The following is a 17,306-nucleotide window of genomic DNA, read 5'->3' as shown; positions in this document are numbered from 1 at the left end:
GCCTTGCAGTACACTTCAATTCTTCCCACATACGTGGTCCAGTCTTCTACCTCGTTGTCGAAAGCAGTGATACTGCCACTTTTCGGCATCTTGGGCAATTTTAAATGGTGCCTCCCGCGCTTTTGCTTCTTCCCCAATGGAATTTAATGGCGCCTCCCGCGCTTTTGCTTCTTCCCCAACGGGATAAAATGGCGCCTCCTGCGCTTTTGCTTCTTCTCCTTACTGCCACACTGCTCCTAGCGTTCTACGGGGTAATGGCAGTGACCCGCAGCTTCGGCGTGTCTCGCTTTCCTTCCCCCCGTTTAGTTTATCTCCGCTGTCCTGTTCTCGAGCACCGACCGCGCCCTGTGCGCTCCACCCTCTCTCTCTTGTTTTCTTTTCCCGGCGACGCTGCGAGGCCCGATTTGTCGAGCCGCTCGATCGAGCTTGAGCCCGCCGCAGTCCGGAAGGGTCAGCGCGCTACCTGCTACCAGCACGATTCGCTGGAACCACAGTCTCTCCCGCAATTCTCCAAACACCGATGGATTCTTTGGGTGGTTGCCCTCAGTCGACGCCCGTTGCTCAGACTACGACCTTCCAGGACCTTCCTTTCAGGCGAGATCCCCGTGAGATGATGCCACATTGCAGGTGAGTTCAAACTTACTCGCCGCCACTGTAAAGTCCGCGCCTCAATAATACACGGACTTCGGGAGAACAGTTTAACAGGTACTTTACTGAACAAGAGGCAGCTTGAAACTGAAACTACAGAAGTCTGCTAGGGCCTTTTATACAGGGGTGGTCACTGCCGGTACTGCAGTCTAAGACCAGTTATTCCCTTAAAGGTACATACACAACACTGGAAATCTGAAATAACAACAGAAAACGCTGGAAAAACTCAGCAGGCCAGGCAGCATCCGTGTAGAGAGAAACAGAGTTAACGTTTCAGGTCGAAGAAAGACCTTTCGTCAGAACTGGAAAAAAGCAGATTTAAAAGCAAGTTTCGGGGGTGGGAAATGGGGGAGGGGATGAAAGAACAAAAGGGGAGGTCTGTGATAGGATGGAAGACAGGAGAAGTAAAGAGTCATTAAGAGATATTCAAGGCAAGAGGAGATGGTAATGGAACAGGTTAAGAAACAAAGGATGGCTCTAGATGGAGTGTGAATTGCGCTGGCAGAATGAAAGACAGCTGCCATATGGGAGGGAAGAAAAAAAAAAGCACAAACAAAAAGTGTGGATAAAAAATATAAATATGATGGGGGCCGAGGTTATGATCTGAAATTGCTGAACTCTATGTTGAGTCCAGAGGGCTGTAAAGTGCCTAATCGAAAGATGAGGTGCTGTTCCTCGAGCCTTTGAAACTTGAGCTGCTGTAGTCTTGTTTTCTGACATGATGCTACTGTTTATTTTTGGCCCATACTAATGCAACCTCAGAATTGTAGAGATCTGGCGATAGAATTTCTGCTTTGGGCGCAATCAGCGATCTGGGCGCAAATCACGTTTTGAGAATTGTTTTTTTTCCTCTCGCGTTTCAGCTCAAACTCATTTTCATATTGCCGAATGCAAAATCTGCCATGAACCAGCGCAATCGGGCAACATTTTAGAATGTCATTTATTATTTATTTTAATTTGCTTTAAAAAATATTCCTTGATATGTTAATATGGCTGAAAATGGGTTTATCACAAAAAATACACATCTTTAATAACAGTGTCTAGTCCACCACCTGTGAGTAACCTGATTTTAAATTACCGAAAATGACTTAAAATAAAAATACAAAACCATTTCTTAGTTATAATGGGGTTCAGTAGTCAGTTCCTTAGTAAATTTTTTAAAATACATTCAAAAGCTTTTAAAACGTTCCTGTTAGTGTCCCTGCGCCCAAAATTTAATTTCTAGAGCCTCTCGAAGGCTGCAAACGAGCGCAATTAGCGGAAACTCCCACTGGTGATTAATTCACCCTGGGGGGGCACAGCCAGTTTTGTGGGCGGGCCGGCTTCCAGAACGTGTTTTTTTTTTAAACTAATGCAAACTCGATTTGCGCTGAATGTAATTTGTGCTTCAAATCCCACTGAAAAAACCAGTGCAAGTGAGCGGAAACTCCAGGCCCCGATATAGTCCATCTATGGTAGGCCAAACTGGTACTTAAATCCCATAATAAAGCACCATTCTCCTTCGTCAGACAGGTAAACAACAACAAAGACTCCCCAATGGTCAGTGGGTAAATGTGCTGAAAGGTGTGGAACTGAGCCATAAAGAACAGGTTCCAGATTTGATGCACAGAGTTAGCTGGTCTCAGCCAGGGTAGTGGGGGCATCACTTGGTCTGAGCATTAGAATTATCACAGCAACTACTATTTGAGGGGAAAATATATTTTGATCCATTTTTGATCTACCATTCAAAAGGAATGAAAGAATCTCATTACTGTGGCCCCTGAACACTTCTCATGCACTCTCCCCCTTGCTCAGAAGGATGGTGGGTTCAAACCCCTTCCAAGGCTTGATCACATTGTTTAGGCTGACACTTCACTGCCCGAGGTGCTATTTTCAGATGAGATGTTAAACCAAGGCCCCATCTGCCTATTCAAGTGAGCATTAAAGCGCTACAACACTATTTGAAGAGCCAGGAGTTCTTCCAGTATCCTGGCCAACTCTCATCCTTCAACCAACATCACCAAAAACAAATTAACTGCTTATTCATCTCATTGCTGTTTGTGGGGCCTCGCTGCACCAACTGGCTGCTGCATTTGCCGAGACACCTTGGGACATCCTTAGGACGGGAATGGTGATATATAAATGTAAGTTCTTTCTTTCTTTCACAAGCTTCTCCTGAGTATTTCTGTTGGAAGATATCTCACCAGTGATGTAGACGTCATTGTTTAAGGCTGTGACTGAGAATCCCCATTTGTTGTAATCCGGGAAGTCTGGCAGAATGGACCAGTGCTCTGTGGATAAAAGGCAACAGATTAGCAGCGACACTATCATCGGCAGCCAAGAGGCTGCTGGAGATCTTTTGCTCAAATCATGGACTGCTCCCAGTAATTAGAAACCAGATATTGGGTGGACGAAATGACACAATCATTTGCTGCTGTTGGTGGGAATTTGAAGAGTTTTCTACATATAAAATATAAAATTGTTAGGACCCAGAGCCTTGAGTTGCTCCCTTCTCTTAGTCAGGTCACACTTACCAACTTCCTACCCCTGCAACTACCCACGTGAACTGAGAACAGAAAAGTGAGCACTATCACTGCTCCCTGGTGGACCTGCCATCGCAAAGGATCCTAATGCTCTGCTCCCTGGTGACCTGAACACTTTTCGAAGCGTTCACCCAATATGTCTCTCAAAATAATTTCAAAAAATATCTCTAAAACGAAAGCTCAAATTTACTGATCTATATATTCCAGGTTTGCCTCTAAACCTGCTGTGAATAATGAGATTTTGTGAGCCACTTCCTAATCCTCAGAAAACACTCCGAAATTTAGCAAACTTACACAAATGTCAGTGAAAACCTGATACCCGATTTAAGCAACTGTAGAACCAGGGGGAGAGGAGGAGAATCTTGCAACGCAGCAAGTTGTTCTGATCTGGAATGCACTGCCTGATAGGTTGGCAGAAGCAGATTCAAAAGGGAATTGGATATATACTTAAAAAGAAAAAAAATGCAGGCTGTGAGGAAAGAGCAGGGGAGTGGGACTAATTGGGTAGCTCGTTCTATGGGCCAAATGGCCTCCTTTTATGTTGCATGATTCTATGATTCTATGAAACATACACTAACCTTAGGCTTTTCCCTTTTTCCCCCAGTCAATACCTGGGGGGAAAACACCCTATGATTAATGTTCTGGTCCTTTTTACAGGTCTCCTGATCCGTAAAAACATTTTCTCACAATGACCGAAACTTTCATTTGTTTTCTTTTCTAACTCAGCCTCAATTCACACCGGTGCCAAAAATCCATGTCCAAATACATGTCTGTGTAATAATAAGAAAAGGACTGCAGAGAACGGTACAACAGGTGTTTACTCAACGTGGTTCAAACTGCAACTGAAACAACAGATTACTACTCAGCGTTATATACAGGTGTGGTCACTGCCGGTACTACAGTATACATGAGCTGTAGAAAGTAGTTCCCCCCTTAAAGGTACATACATTACAATTCCTCCCCTTTTAGATTAACAGTACCATAACACTCATTTAACAATTAAATATCAAACTAATTACAATTAACACTTTTAACATGCAACATTAGCTGAAAATAGTCTATTTATAAATTCAGTCTTTGGGGAGGCTTCCTGATCCTTTCTGGATAGCGCCTTTCCCGAGTGTCTTGCTCTTGGTGCGGAGGCGATTCTGGCCCCCTGTCGTCGGTTGGTTCATCAGCTTCCGATGCTACTGTTTCTGGGGTAGATGCTACCTGTACGCCGGTTTCATCACCAGGTACGTATGGGCGAGGCATGGGGTTGACTTGTTCCTGTGACTCTAGGATCTGGTCAGCATGGCATCTCACGATGCTCTCCCCAACGTCCACTGTGTACATTAGTGGGCCCTGCCATGTGCATATCGTTCCTGGCTGCCATTTTTCTGTTCGGTAGTCGCGGGCCAAGACTGGTTGCCCTACATTGAAGCTCCTTGTTGGCTTCTCATGGATGTGTTGGAATTGCTTACTCTCAACATCTCTTCGTACATTTGGTCTGAGCAAATCCAGGCGAGATCTTAACCTTCGGTTAAAGAACATCATGGCTGGGGCCTGGTTGGTGACTGCATGTGCCGCATTCCGGTAGGCGAACAGGAAATTGTCCACCTTGTGCTGCAGCGGAATGTTGTCATTGTACATAGCCTTTATTGCCTTCTTAAAGGTTTGTACGAACCTCTCAGCCAATCCATTTGTGGCTGGATGATACGGGGCGGATGTGTAATGCCTTACCCCATTCTTTTTCAAGAACCTCCGGAACTCTTCGGACACAAATTGTGGTCCGTTGTCGGAGCAAATCTGTTCTGGCAAGCCATTCCTAGCAAAAATGGTCCGTAGGACTGCAATAGTTTTCTCCATGGTGGTAGAGGACAGTTTGATGACCTCAGGCCATGTCGAGTGCGCATCCACAGCTATTAAAAACATTGAGTCCATGAATGGACCAGCAAAATCAATATGCACCTATTGCCATGGAGATGAGGGCCACTCCCATGGGTGTAGAGGGGCCTGTGGTGGTGCATTTTGGACTTTCTGGCATCCTGAGCAGCTCTTGGTCAGGTCCTCGATTTGTTTATCGATTCCGGGCCACCACACATAAGCCCTGGCTAGGCTTTTCATTTTTACCCCTCCCAGATGACCCTCATGAAGCTCATTGAGCACTCTCTCCCTTAACTTGGGTGGAATTACCACTCAGGATCCACACATCAAGGTCCCCCGGCACACTGACAGCTGTTCTCTCCTTGTCGAGAATGCTGGCAACAGTGAGTCGCCATATGCTGGCCATCCCTTCACCGTCAAATCATATACCCGAGACAGTGTCGGGTCATTTCGGGTTTCCTTTTTGATACAAGCGTTAGTTACCGGTAGGTATTCAACTATAGTCGAATGGAATATTTCAACAGGATCCACTGCTGGTGCCTCCTCCGCAGTAGGCAGTGGCAGGCGTGATAGCCCATCAGCATTTCCATGCTGTTTCGTACCCTTATATTCAATCTCATAGTGGTGCGCCCCTAGAAAAAGTGACCATCTTTGTAGTCGTTACGCAGTCATCACCGGAACGCCCTTCTTCGGATTAAAAATGGAGACAAGAGGCTGGTGATCAGTCAGCAAGGTGAATTTCTGCCCGTGCAGATAGTGATTTAACTTTTTCACTCCCCACACTAGGCTGAGTGCCTCCCTGTCAATCTGGGCGTAGTTATGCTCGGCTGAGGTTAGTGATCATGACGCAAACGCTATTGGCCTCTCTGAGCCGTCCGAGAATTTGTGCGACAGCACCGCTCCAATGCCGTAGGGTGACGCATCAAAAGCCAACCGAATTGGTAACGCTGGGTTGTAATGGGCCAATACCTCTTTCGATGTGATTAGTGTTTTGCTCTTCTGGAAAGCTCGTCTACATTCGTCAATCCACTTCCATGGCACCCCAGTTTGCAGTAGGGTGTTCAGTGGGTGTAGTATTGTCGACAAATTTGGCAAGAACTTATGGTAGTAGTTTACCAGCCCGAGGAACGACCTCAGTTGTGACACATTTTCCGGTGCTGGAGCCTTGACTACTGCCTCAATCTTCTCTGGGGACTTATGTAACCCCTCTTTATCGATAACATGGCCACAATACGAGATCTGTTTTCTAAAAAACTCGCATTTGGGGCGGTTAGCTCGGAGCCCATATCCCTGCAATCTAGTGAGCACCTGCTCCAGGTTGGCAAGGTGATCACTGTCATTTTCGCCCGTGACCAAGATGTCGTCCAAATAACACTGGGTCCCTGGGATCCCTTGCAGGACTTGTTCCATTGCCCTCTGCCAAATAGCCGGAGCTGATGCTACCCCGAATACCAGCCGGTTGTATTGGTAGAGGCCTTTATGGGTGTTGAATGTGAGGTATTTTTTTGATGCTTCTTCTACCTCCATTTGCAGATACGCCTGGGCCAGATCAATCTTAGTGAAGCGTTTCCCTCCAGATAGCGAGGCGAAAATATCTTCAATCCGCGGAAGTGGATATTGTATGGTGTGAAGGACCGGGTTCACTGTTACCTTAAAGTACCCACAGATGCGAACCTTCCTTGGTTCCCCAGGCGTGCTGCTCAACGACTTTTTCATCACAGGGACGATGGGTGTAGCCCACTCGCTCCAGTCTACCTTGGACAGTACACCTGAACGTTCCAGACTCTCCAGCTCTGCTTCGACGACTGGGCGGATCGCATAAGGTAGCGGTCTGGCCTTAAAAAATTTTGGGCTTGCGTTTTCTTCAATTTTAATCGTCGCTGTCATGTCTTTTAGTGTTCCGAGTCCTTGCTTGAACATTTCTTTCATGGCAGTTAGGATCTTTGACAGTCGCCCAGGTGTGACGTCGTCATCCTTTTTGTCAGCCACAGTCAGTGCCTGTATGGAATGCCAATCCAGTTGTATTTTCCGGATCCATTCACGTCCCAGTAATGGTGGTCCTCCACCTTGCAATACATACAGGTCTAGTTTTGGTGTTTCCTTACCGTTATATATAACGGTCACCCTTATTTTTCCTTTGAGGTAGACTTTTTGCCCCGTGTACGTCTTCAAAATAATTTTTGTGTCTCTCAAGGGTATGTGTGAGAATAGCCGCTCGTAGTCCCGTCGGTTTATGACTGTTAGAGCTGATCCTGTGTCCAATTCCATCTTTACCTGGACTCCTGCTATCTTGAGAGTGACCCAAATGGTTCAGTGATCCTCCGTTGTGATCACATTATGTAGTTTCAGACAACTCAGTTCCCTGCTTTCGGAGTCGTTATCACTCTTTTGTTCGTCTGAACTATTCTCCGTTATCTTATGTACTTTCTTGTACTTCCCTTTTGTCGGTTTCTTATTGCTGGTTTTCTTTCCCGACCTGCAGACTCGTGCTATGTGTCCTACTTTTCCACACTGTCTGCACACTTTGTCTTTGAATCAGCAATCATTCTGGTCGTGTGTTGTTCTGCCGCAGCGATAGCACTTCTCTGTTCCATATGACATTTCGTTTGTGCCATATTCTTGCAGTCGATGTTGTATCTCTGCAGCGCCCCTTGCTGCTGCTTCATATGATACCGCAATGCTGAAAGCCTTTTCCAGCGTAAGGTCCTTTTCAGATAAAAGCCGTTTCTGGGTTCCTTCACTTTGAAGCCCACACACAAACTTGTCCCTTAAGGTATCTGCCAGTCCCGCTCCAAACTGGCAGTGTTTCGATAGTTTGCGCAGTTCTGTTAAATAATCAGCATTGCTTTCATCCTTATGCTGGTTCCGTTTGTGAAACTTGAATCTTTCTGCTATCAGCAGCGGTGTGGGGTTTAAGTGGTCCTGCAGGATTGACACTATGTTTTCAAAATCCTTTTCTACTGGCTTCTCTGGGGTTACTAGGTTTCGTAGTAAGCCATACGTTTTTGCACCCATTGAATTCAACAATACCAGCGCTTTCTTGTCATCTGGCACTTCATTCGCCTTGCAGTATACTTCTATGCGTTCAACATATGTCGTCCAATCTTCGACTTCATTGTCGAACGCTGTGATACTGCCACTCTTCGGCATTTTTGGGTGTGGTTAGACTGGCTTAAAATGGCGTCTCCCGCACTTTCCTTTCTTCCCCGCTGCGGCTTAAAATGGCGTCTCCCGCGCTGCTGCCAACGCCGCTCTCGGCAGTCCTCGTGGCAAATGGCGACGCCCTGTGGGTTTCGTGCGCTGCTCCTGCGCTGCTGCCAACGCCGCTCTCTGCGGTCTCGTGGCAATGGCAGCGCCTCGCGTATTCCTGCGCGCCTCTCTCCCCCGTTGATGCTGCTCGGCCCTTGAACACCGGCTGCGCTCTGCTCTCTCTCGCCTCTCTCCCCTGTTGACGCCGCTCGGTCCTGAACACCGGCTTGCGCCCTGTGCGCTCTGCCCTCTCTCTCTCCCCCGTCGACGCAACTCGGCCTTTTTCTGTGCCACTCGGTCGGGCTCTAGCCCGTCGCTGTCCGGGAAGGGTCTGCACAGTACCTGTTGCCAGCCCGTTTTGCTGGACCACCGTGACTGGAAAGCCAAGCCTGGCTCTCGACAGCCTCCCCTGCGATGCTCAAATCTCCGCTGGATGACTGGGCGGTTGCCCGTGGTCGACGCCCATGCTTCTGGACTCAACCTCCTTCCACTGTTCTCCAGGAGCGAATCCCTGGGAGGTGATGCAGAGTTGCAGGTAGGTTCGATCTTGCTCATCGCCACTGTTACGTCCGTATAATAATAAGAAAAGGACTGCAGAGAACGGTACAACAGGTGTTTACTCAACGTGGTTCAAACTGCAACTGAAACAACAGATTACTACTCAGCATTATATACAGGTGTGGTCACTGCCGGTACTACAGTATACATGAGCTGTAGAAAGTAGTTCCCCTCTTAAAGGTACATACATTACAATAATGATACCATATTTAGGATGGAAGTGGGTGTGCAAGGAAACAGCATGTGATGGGACCTGGCTCTGCTGGATTTCCATCCTGTTTGGTGTCTGTCGATGTTTCTGCAGAATTGTGTCAGTTTGGTACTAAAGAGTGTTAAGCCAGCAAAAAAAATCCACTCCTCAATCCACTCACAAATCCACTCATCCAGTGCAGTGCTGAGGGAGTGCTGCACTGTAGGAGGTGCCGCCTTTTGGATGCGACATTAAACCGAGGCCCTGTCTGCTCTCTCAAGTGGACTTAAAATATCCTATGGCACTATTTCGAAGAAGAGCAGGGGAGTTCTCCCCGGTATCCTGGCCAATATTTATCCCTCAATCAACATAACAAAAACAGGTTATCTGGTCATTATCACATTGCTGTTTGAGGGAGCTTGCTGTGTGCAAATTGGCTGCCGTGTTTCCTACATTACAACAGTGACTACACTCCAAAAGTACTTCATTGGCTGTAAAGCGCTTTGAGACGTCCGGTGGTCGTGAAAGAAGCTATATAAATACAAGTCTTTCTTTCTTTCTTTCTTTCAATAAAGCATTACAGCAAGCACAGGGCACTTTGATCTACATTTCAACTCAGCCCCCAAAAGCCCAGTGTCCAAAACACAACACTGTCCCAATGTCTACAACACAACGCATTAACCGGCCCCAGTGATTAAACACAACACAAACTACACAGTTCCAATAGCTAACAAACCACACCACACTAGGCAGTCCCAGTGTCGAAACATAGCACAGCACTACCCAGTCCCAATGTCTAACATCCACCACACTATCCAGTCCCGGTGTCTAACACACACCACACTATCCAGTCCCAATGTCTAACATCCACCACACTATCCAGTCCCAGTGTCTAACACACACCACACTATCCAGTCCCAATGTCTAACATCCACCACACTATCCAGTCCCAATGTCTAACATCCACCACAATATCCAGTCCCAGTGTCTAACACACACCACACTATCCAGTCCCAGTGTCTAACACACACCACACTATCCAGTCCCGGTGTCTAACACACACCACACTATCCAGTCCCAATGTCTAACACCCACCACACTATCCAGTCCCAATGTCTAACATCCACCACACTATCCAGTCCCGGTGTCTAACACACACCACACTATCCAGTCCCAGTGTCTAACACACACCACACGATCCAGTCCCAGTGTCTAACACACACCACACTATCCAGTCCCAGTGTCTAACACACACCACACTATCCAGTCCCTGTGTCAAACACACACCACACTATCCAGTCCCAGTGTCTAACACACACCACACTATCCAGTACCAGTGTCTAACACACAACACACTATCCAGTCCCAGTGTCTAACACACACCACACTATTCAGTCCCAGTGTCTAACACACACCACACTATCCAGTCCCAGTGTCTAACACACACCACACTATCCAGTCCCGGTGTCTAACACACACCACACTATCCAGTCCCAGTGTCTAACACATACCACACTATCCAGTCACTGTGTCTAACACACACCACACTATCCAGTCCCAGTGTCTAACACACACCACACTATCCAGTCCCAGTGTCTAACATACACCACACTATCCAGTCCCTGTGTCAAACACACACCACACTATCCAGTCCCAGTGTCTAACACACACCACACTACCCAGTCCCAGTGTCTAACACACACCACACTATCCAGTCCCAGTGTCTAACACACACCACACTATCCAGTCCCAGTGTCTAACACACACCACACTATCCAGTCCGAATGTCTAACACACACCACACTATCCAGTCCCAGTGTCTAACACACACCACACTATCCAGTCCCAGTGTCTAACACACACCACACTATCCAGTCCCAGTGTCCAGCACACACCACACTATCCAGTCTCAGTGTCTAACACACACCACACTATCCAGTCCCGGTGTCTAACACACACCACTCTATCCAGTCCCGGTGTCTAACACACATCATACTATCCAGCCCCAGTGTCTAACACACACCACACTACCCAGTCCCAGTGTCTAACACACACCACACTATTCAGTCCCAGTGTCTAACACACACCACACTATCCAGTCCCAGTGTCTAACACACACCACACTATCCAGTCCCAGTGTCTAACACACACCACACTAACCAGGCCCAGTGTCTAACACACACCACACTATCCAGTCCCAGTGTCTAACACACACCACACTATCCAGTCCCAGTGTCTAACACACACCACACTATCCAGTCCCAATGTCTAACATACACCACACTATCCAGTCCCGGTGTCTAACACACACCACACTATCCAGTCCCAGTGTCTAACACACACTACACTATCCAGTCCCGGTATCTAACACACACCACACTATCCTGTCCCAATGTCTAACACACACCACACTATCCAGTCCCAGTGTATTACACACACCACACTATCCAGTCCCGGTGTCTAACACACACCACACTATCCAGTCGCAGTGTCTAACACACATCACACTACCCAGTCCCAGTGTATAACACACACCACACTATCCTGTCCCAATGTCTAACACACACCACACTATCCAGTCCCAGTGTCTAACAAACACCACACTATCCAGTCCCAGTGTCTAACACACACCACACTATCCAGTCCCAGTGTCTAACAAACACCACACTATCCAGTCCCAGTGTCTAACACACACCACACTATCCAGTCCCGGTGTCTAACACACACCACACTATCCAGTCCCAGTGTCTAACAAACACCACACTATCCAGTCCCAGTGTCTAACACACACCACACTATCCAGTCCCGGTGTCTAACACACACCACACTATCCAGTCCCAATGTCTAACACACACCACACTATCCAGTCCCGGTGTCTAACACACACCACACTATCCAGTCCCAGTGTCCAGCACACACCACACTATCCAGTCTCAGTGTCTAACACACACCACACTATCCAGTCCCGGTGTCTAACACACACCACTCTATCCAGTCCCGGTGTCTAACACACATCATACTATCCAGCCCCAGTGTCTAACACACACCACACTACCCAGTCCCAGTGTCTAACACACACCACACTATCCAGTCCCAGTGTCTAACACACACCACACTATCCAGTCCCAGTGTCTAACACACACCACACTATCCAGTCCCAGTGTCTAACACACACCACACTAACCAGGCCCAGTGTCTAACACACACCACACTATCCAGTCCCAGTGTCTAACACACACCACACTATCCAGTCCCAGTGTCTAACACACACCACACTATCCAGTCCCAATGTCTAACATACACCACACTATCCAGTCCCGGTGTCTAACACACACCACACTATCCAGTCCCAGTGTCTAACACACACTACACTATCCAGTCCCGGTATCTAACACACACCACACTATCCTGTCCCAATGTCTAACACACACCACACTATCCAGTCCCAGTGTATTACACACACCACACTATCCAGTCCCGGTGTCTAACACACACCACACTATCCAGTCGCAGTGTCTAACACACATCACACTACCCAGTCCCAGTGTATAACACACACCACACTATCCTGTCCCAATGTCTAACACACACCACACTATCCAGTCCCAGTGTCTAACAAACACCACACTATCCAGTCCCAGTGTCTAACACACACCACACTATCCAGTCCCAGTGTCTAACAAACACCACACTATCCAGTCCCAGTGTCTAACACACACCACACTATCCAGTCCCGGTGTCTAACACACACCACACTATCCAGTCCCAGTATCTAACAAACACCACACTATCCAGTCCCAGTGTCTAACACACACCACACTATCCAGTCCCGGTGTCTAACACACACCACACTATCCAGTCCCAATGTCTAACACACACCACACTATCCAGTCCCGGTGTCTAACACACACCACACTATCCAGTCCCAGTGTCTAACACACACTACACTATCCAGTCCCGGTATCTAACACACACCACACTATCCTGTCCCAATGTCTAACACACACCACACTATCCAGTCCCAGTGTATAACACACACCACACTATCCAGTCCCGGTGTCTAACACACACCACACTATCCAGTCGCAGTGTCTAACACACACCACACTACCCACTCCCAGTGTCTAACACACACTACACTATCCAGTCCCGGTATCTAACACACACCACACTATCCAGTCCCGGTGTCTAACACACACCACACTACCCAGTCCCAGTGTATAACACACACCACACTATTCTGTCCCAATGTCTAACACACACCACACTATCCAGTCCCAGTGTATAACACACACGACACGATCCAGTCCCGGTGTCTAACACACACCACACTATCCAGTCGCAGTGTCTAACACACATCACACTACCCAGTCACAGTGTATAACACACACCACACTATCCTGTCCCAATGTCTGACACACACCACACTATCCAGTCCCAGTGTATAACACACACCACACTATCCAGTCCCGGTGTCTAACACACACCACACTATCCAGTCCCAATGTCTAACACACACCACACTATCCAGTTCCGGTGTCTAACACACACCACACTATCCAGTCCCAGTGTCTAACACACACTACACTATCCAGTCCCGGTATCTAACACACACCACACTATCCTGTCCCAATGTCTAACACACACCACACTATCCAGTCCCAGTGTATAACACACACCACACTATCCAGTCCCGGTGTCTAACACACACCACACTATCCAGTCGCAGTGTCTAACACACACCACACTACCCACTCCCAGTGTATAACACACACCACACTATCCTGTCCCAATGTCTAACACACACCACACTATCCAGTCCCAGTGTCTAACAAACACCACACTATCCAGTCCCAGTGTCTAACACACACCACACTATCCAGTCCCGGTGTCTAACACACACCACAATATCCAGTCCCAGCGTCTAACACACACCACTCTATCTAGTCCCAGTGTCTAACACACACCACACTACCCAGTCCCAGTGTCTAACACACACCACACTATCCAGTCCCAGTGTCTAACACACACCACACTATCCAGTCCCAGTGTCTAACACACACCACACTACCCAGTCCCAGTGTCTAACAAACACCACACCATCCAGTCCCAGTGTCTAACACACACCACACTATCCAGTCCGAGTGTCTAACACACACCACACTATCCAGTCCCAGTGTCTAACACACACCACACTATCCAGTCCCAGTGTCTAACACACACCACACTATCCAGTCCCAGTGTCTAACACACACCACACTATCCAGTCCCAATGTCTAACACACACCACACTATCCAGTCCCAGTGTTTAACACACACCACACTATCCAGTCCCAGTGTCTAACACACACCACACTATCCAGTCCCAGTGTCTAACACACACCAGACTATCCAGTCCCAGTGTATAACACACACCACACTATCCAGGCCCAGTGTCTAACACACACCACACTATCCAGTCCCAGTGTCTGACACACACCACACGATCCAGTTCCAGTGTCTAACACACACCACACAATCCAGTCCCAGTGTCTAACACACACCACACTATCCAGTCCCGGTGTCTAACACACACCACACTATCCAGTCCCGGTGTCTAACACACACCACACTATCCAGTCCCGGTGTCTAACACACACCACACTATCCAGTCCCGGTGTCTAAAACACACCACACTATCCAGTCCCGGTGTCTAACACACACCACACTACCCAGTCCCAGTGTCTAACACACACCACACTATCCAGTCCCAGTGTCTAACACACATCACACTATCCAGTCCCAGTGTCTATAACACACACCACACAATCCAGTCCCGGTGTCTAACACACACCACACTATCCAGTCCCAATGTCTAACATCCACCACACTATCCAGTCCCAGTGTCTAACACACACCACACTATCCAGTCCCAATGTCTAACATCCACCACACTATTCAGTCCCAATGTCTAACATCCACCACAATATCCAGTCCCAGTGTTTAACACACACCACACTATCCAGTCCCAGTGTCTAACACACACCACACTATCCAGTCCCGGTGTCTAACACACACCACACTATCCAGTCCCAATGTCTAACACCCACCACACTATCCAGTCCCAATGTCTAACATCCACCACACTATCCAGTCCCGGTGTCTAACACACACCACACTATCCAGTCCCAGTGTCTAACACACACCACACGATCCAGTCCCAGTGTCTAACACACACCACACTATCCAGTCCCAGTGTCTAACACACACCACACGATCCAGTCCCAGTGTCTAACACACACCACACGATCCAGTCCCAGTGCCTAACACACACCACACTATCCAGTCCCAGTGTCTAACACACACCACACTATCCAGTCCCAGTGTCTAACACACACCACACGATCCAGTCCCAGTGTCTAACACACACCACACTATCCAGTACCAGTGTCTAACACACAACACACTATCCAGTCCCAGTGTCTAACACACACCACACTATCCAGTCCCGGTGTCTAACACACACCACACTACCCAGTCCCAGTGTCTAACACACACCACACTATCCAGTCCCGGTGTCTAACACACACCACACTATCCAGTCCCAGTGTCTAACACATACCACACTATCCAGTCACTGTGTCTAACACACACCACACTATCCAGTCCCAGTGTCTAACACACACCACACTATCCAGTCCCAGTGTCTAACATACACCACACTATCCAGTCCCTGTGTCAAACACACACCACACTATCCAGTCCCAGTGTCTAACACACACCACACTATCCAGTCCCGGTGTCTAACACACACCACACTATCCAGTCCCAGTGTCTAACACACACCACACTATCCAGTCCCAGTGTCTAACACACACCACACTATCCAGTCCCAGTGTCTAACACACACCACACTATCCAGTCCGAATGTCTAACACACACCACACTATCCAGTCCCAGTGTCTAACACACACCACACTATCCAGTCCCAGTGTCTAACACACACCACACTATCCAGTCCCAGTGTCCAGCACACACCACACTATCCAGTCTCAGTGTCTAACACACACCACACTATCCAGTCCCGGTGTCTAACACACACCACTCTATCCAGTCCCGGTGTCTAACACACATCATACTATCCAGCCCCAGTGTCTAACACACACCACACTACCCAGTCCCAGTGTCTAACACACACCACACTATCCAGTCCCAGTGTCTAACACACACCACACTATCCAGTCCCAGTGTCTAACACACACCACACTATCCAGTCCCAGTGTCTAACACACACCACACTAACCAGGCCCAGTGTCTAACACACACCACACTATCCAGTCCCAGTGTCTAACACACACCACACTATCCAGTCCCAGTGTCTAACACACACCACACTATCCAGTCCCAATGTCTAACATACACCACACTATCCAGTCCCGGTGTCTAACACACACCACACTATCCAGTCCCAGTGTCTAACACACACTACACTATCCAGTCCCGGTATCTAACACACACCACACTATCCTGTCCCAATGTCTAACACACACCACACTATCCAGTCCCAGTGTATTACACACACCACACTATCCAGTCCCGGTGTCTAACACACACCACACTATCCAGTCGCAGTGTCTAACACACATCACACTACCCAGTCCCAGTGTATAACACACACCACACTATCCTGTCCCAATGTCTAACACACACCACACTATCCAGTCCCAGTGTCTAACAAACACCACACTATCCAGTCCCAGTGTCTAACACACACCACACTATCCAGTCCCGGTGTCTAACACACACCACACTATCCAGTCCCAGTGTATAACACACAGCACACTATCCAGTCCCAGTGTCTAACACACACCACACTACCCAGTCCCAGTGTCTAACACACACCACACTATCCAGTCCCAGTGTCTAACACACACCACACTATCCAGTCCCAGTGTCTAACACACACCACACTACCCAGTCCCAGTGTCTAACAAACACCACACCATCCAGTCCCAGTGTCTAACACACACCACACTATCCAGTCCCAGTGTCTAACACACACCACACTATCCAGTCCCAGTGTCTAACAAACACCACACTACCCAGTCCCAGTGTCTAACAAACACCACACTATCCAGTCCCAGTGTCTAACACACACCACACTATCCAGTCCCAGTGTCTATAACACACACCACACTATCCAGTCCCAGTGTCTAACACACACCACACTATCCAGTCCCAGTGTCTAACACACACCACACTATCCAGTCCCAGTGTCTAACACACACCACACT

At 48.1% G+C, this 17,306-nt stretch overlaps 1 protein-coding gene across 2 annotated transcripts in view; it reads right to left on the bottom strand.

Annotated features, from left to right (window-relative positions):
• klhl30 (kelch-like family member 30) overlaps window positions 1-17,306 on the bottom strand; it is a 191,589-nt gene that overhangs the window by 12,529 nt on the left and 161,754 nt on the right. For both annotated transcript variants that reach the window (XM_085990697.1, XM_085990696.1), the window contains exon 4: window positions 2,832-2,918. In XM_085990697.1, the coding sequence (XP_085846823.1) occupies window positions 2,832-2,918 (87 nt within the window). The remainder of the gene's footprint in view (window positions 1-2,831; window positions 2,919-17,306) is intronic.

The sequence above is a fragment of the Somniosus microcephalus genome, chromosome 6 (genome assembly GCF_052327205.1).
Source record: "Somniosus microcephalus isolate GS21.2 chromosome 6, FLI_Smic_1.0, whole genome shotgun sequence".
NCBI classification, from domain to species: domain Eukaryota; kingdom Metazoa; phylum Chordata; class Chondrichthyes; order Squaliformes; family Somniosidae; genus Somniosus; species Somniosus microcephalus.
The sequence above is the reverse complement of the archived record's forward strand: the minus strand, read 5'-3'. Positions and strand labels throughout refer to the sequence as shown.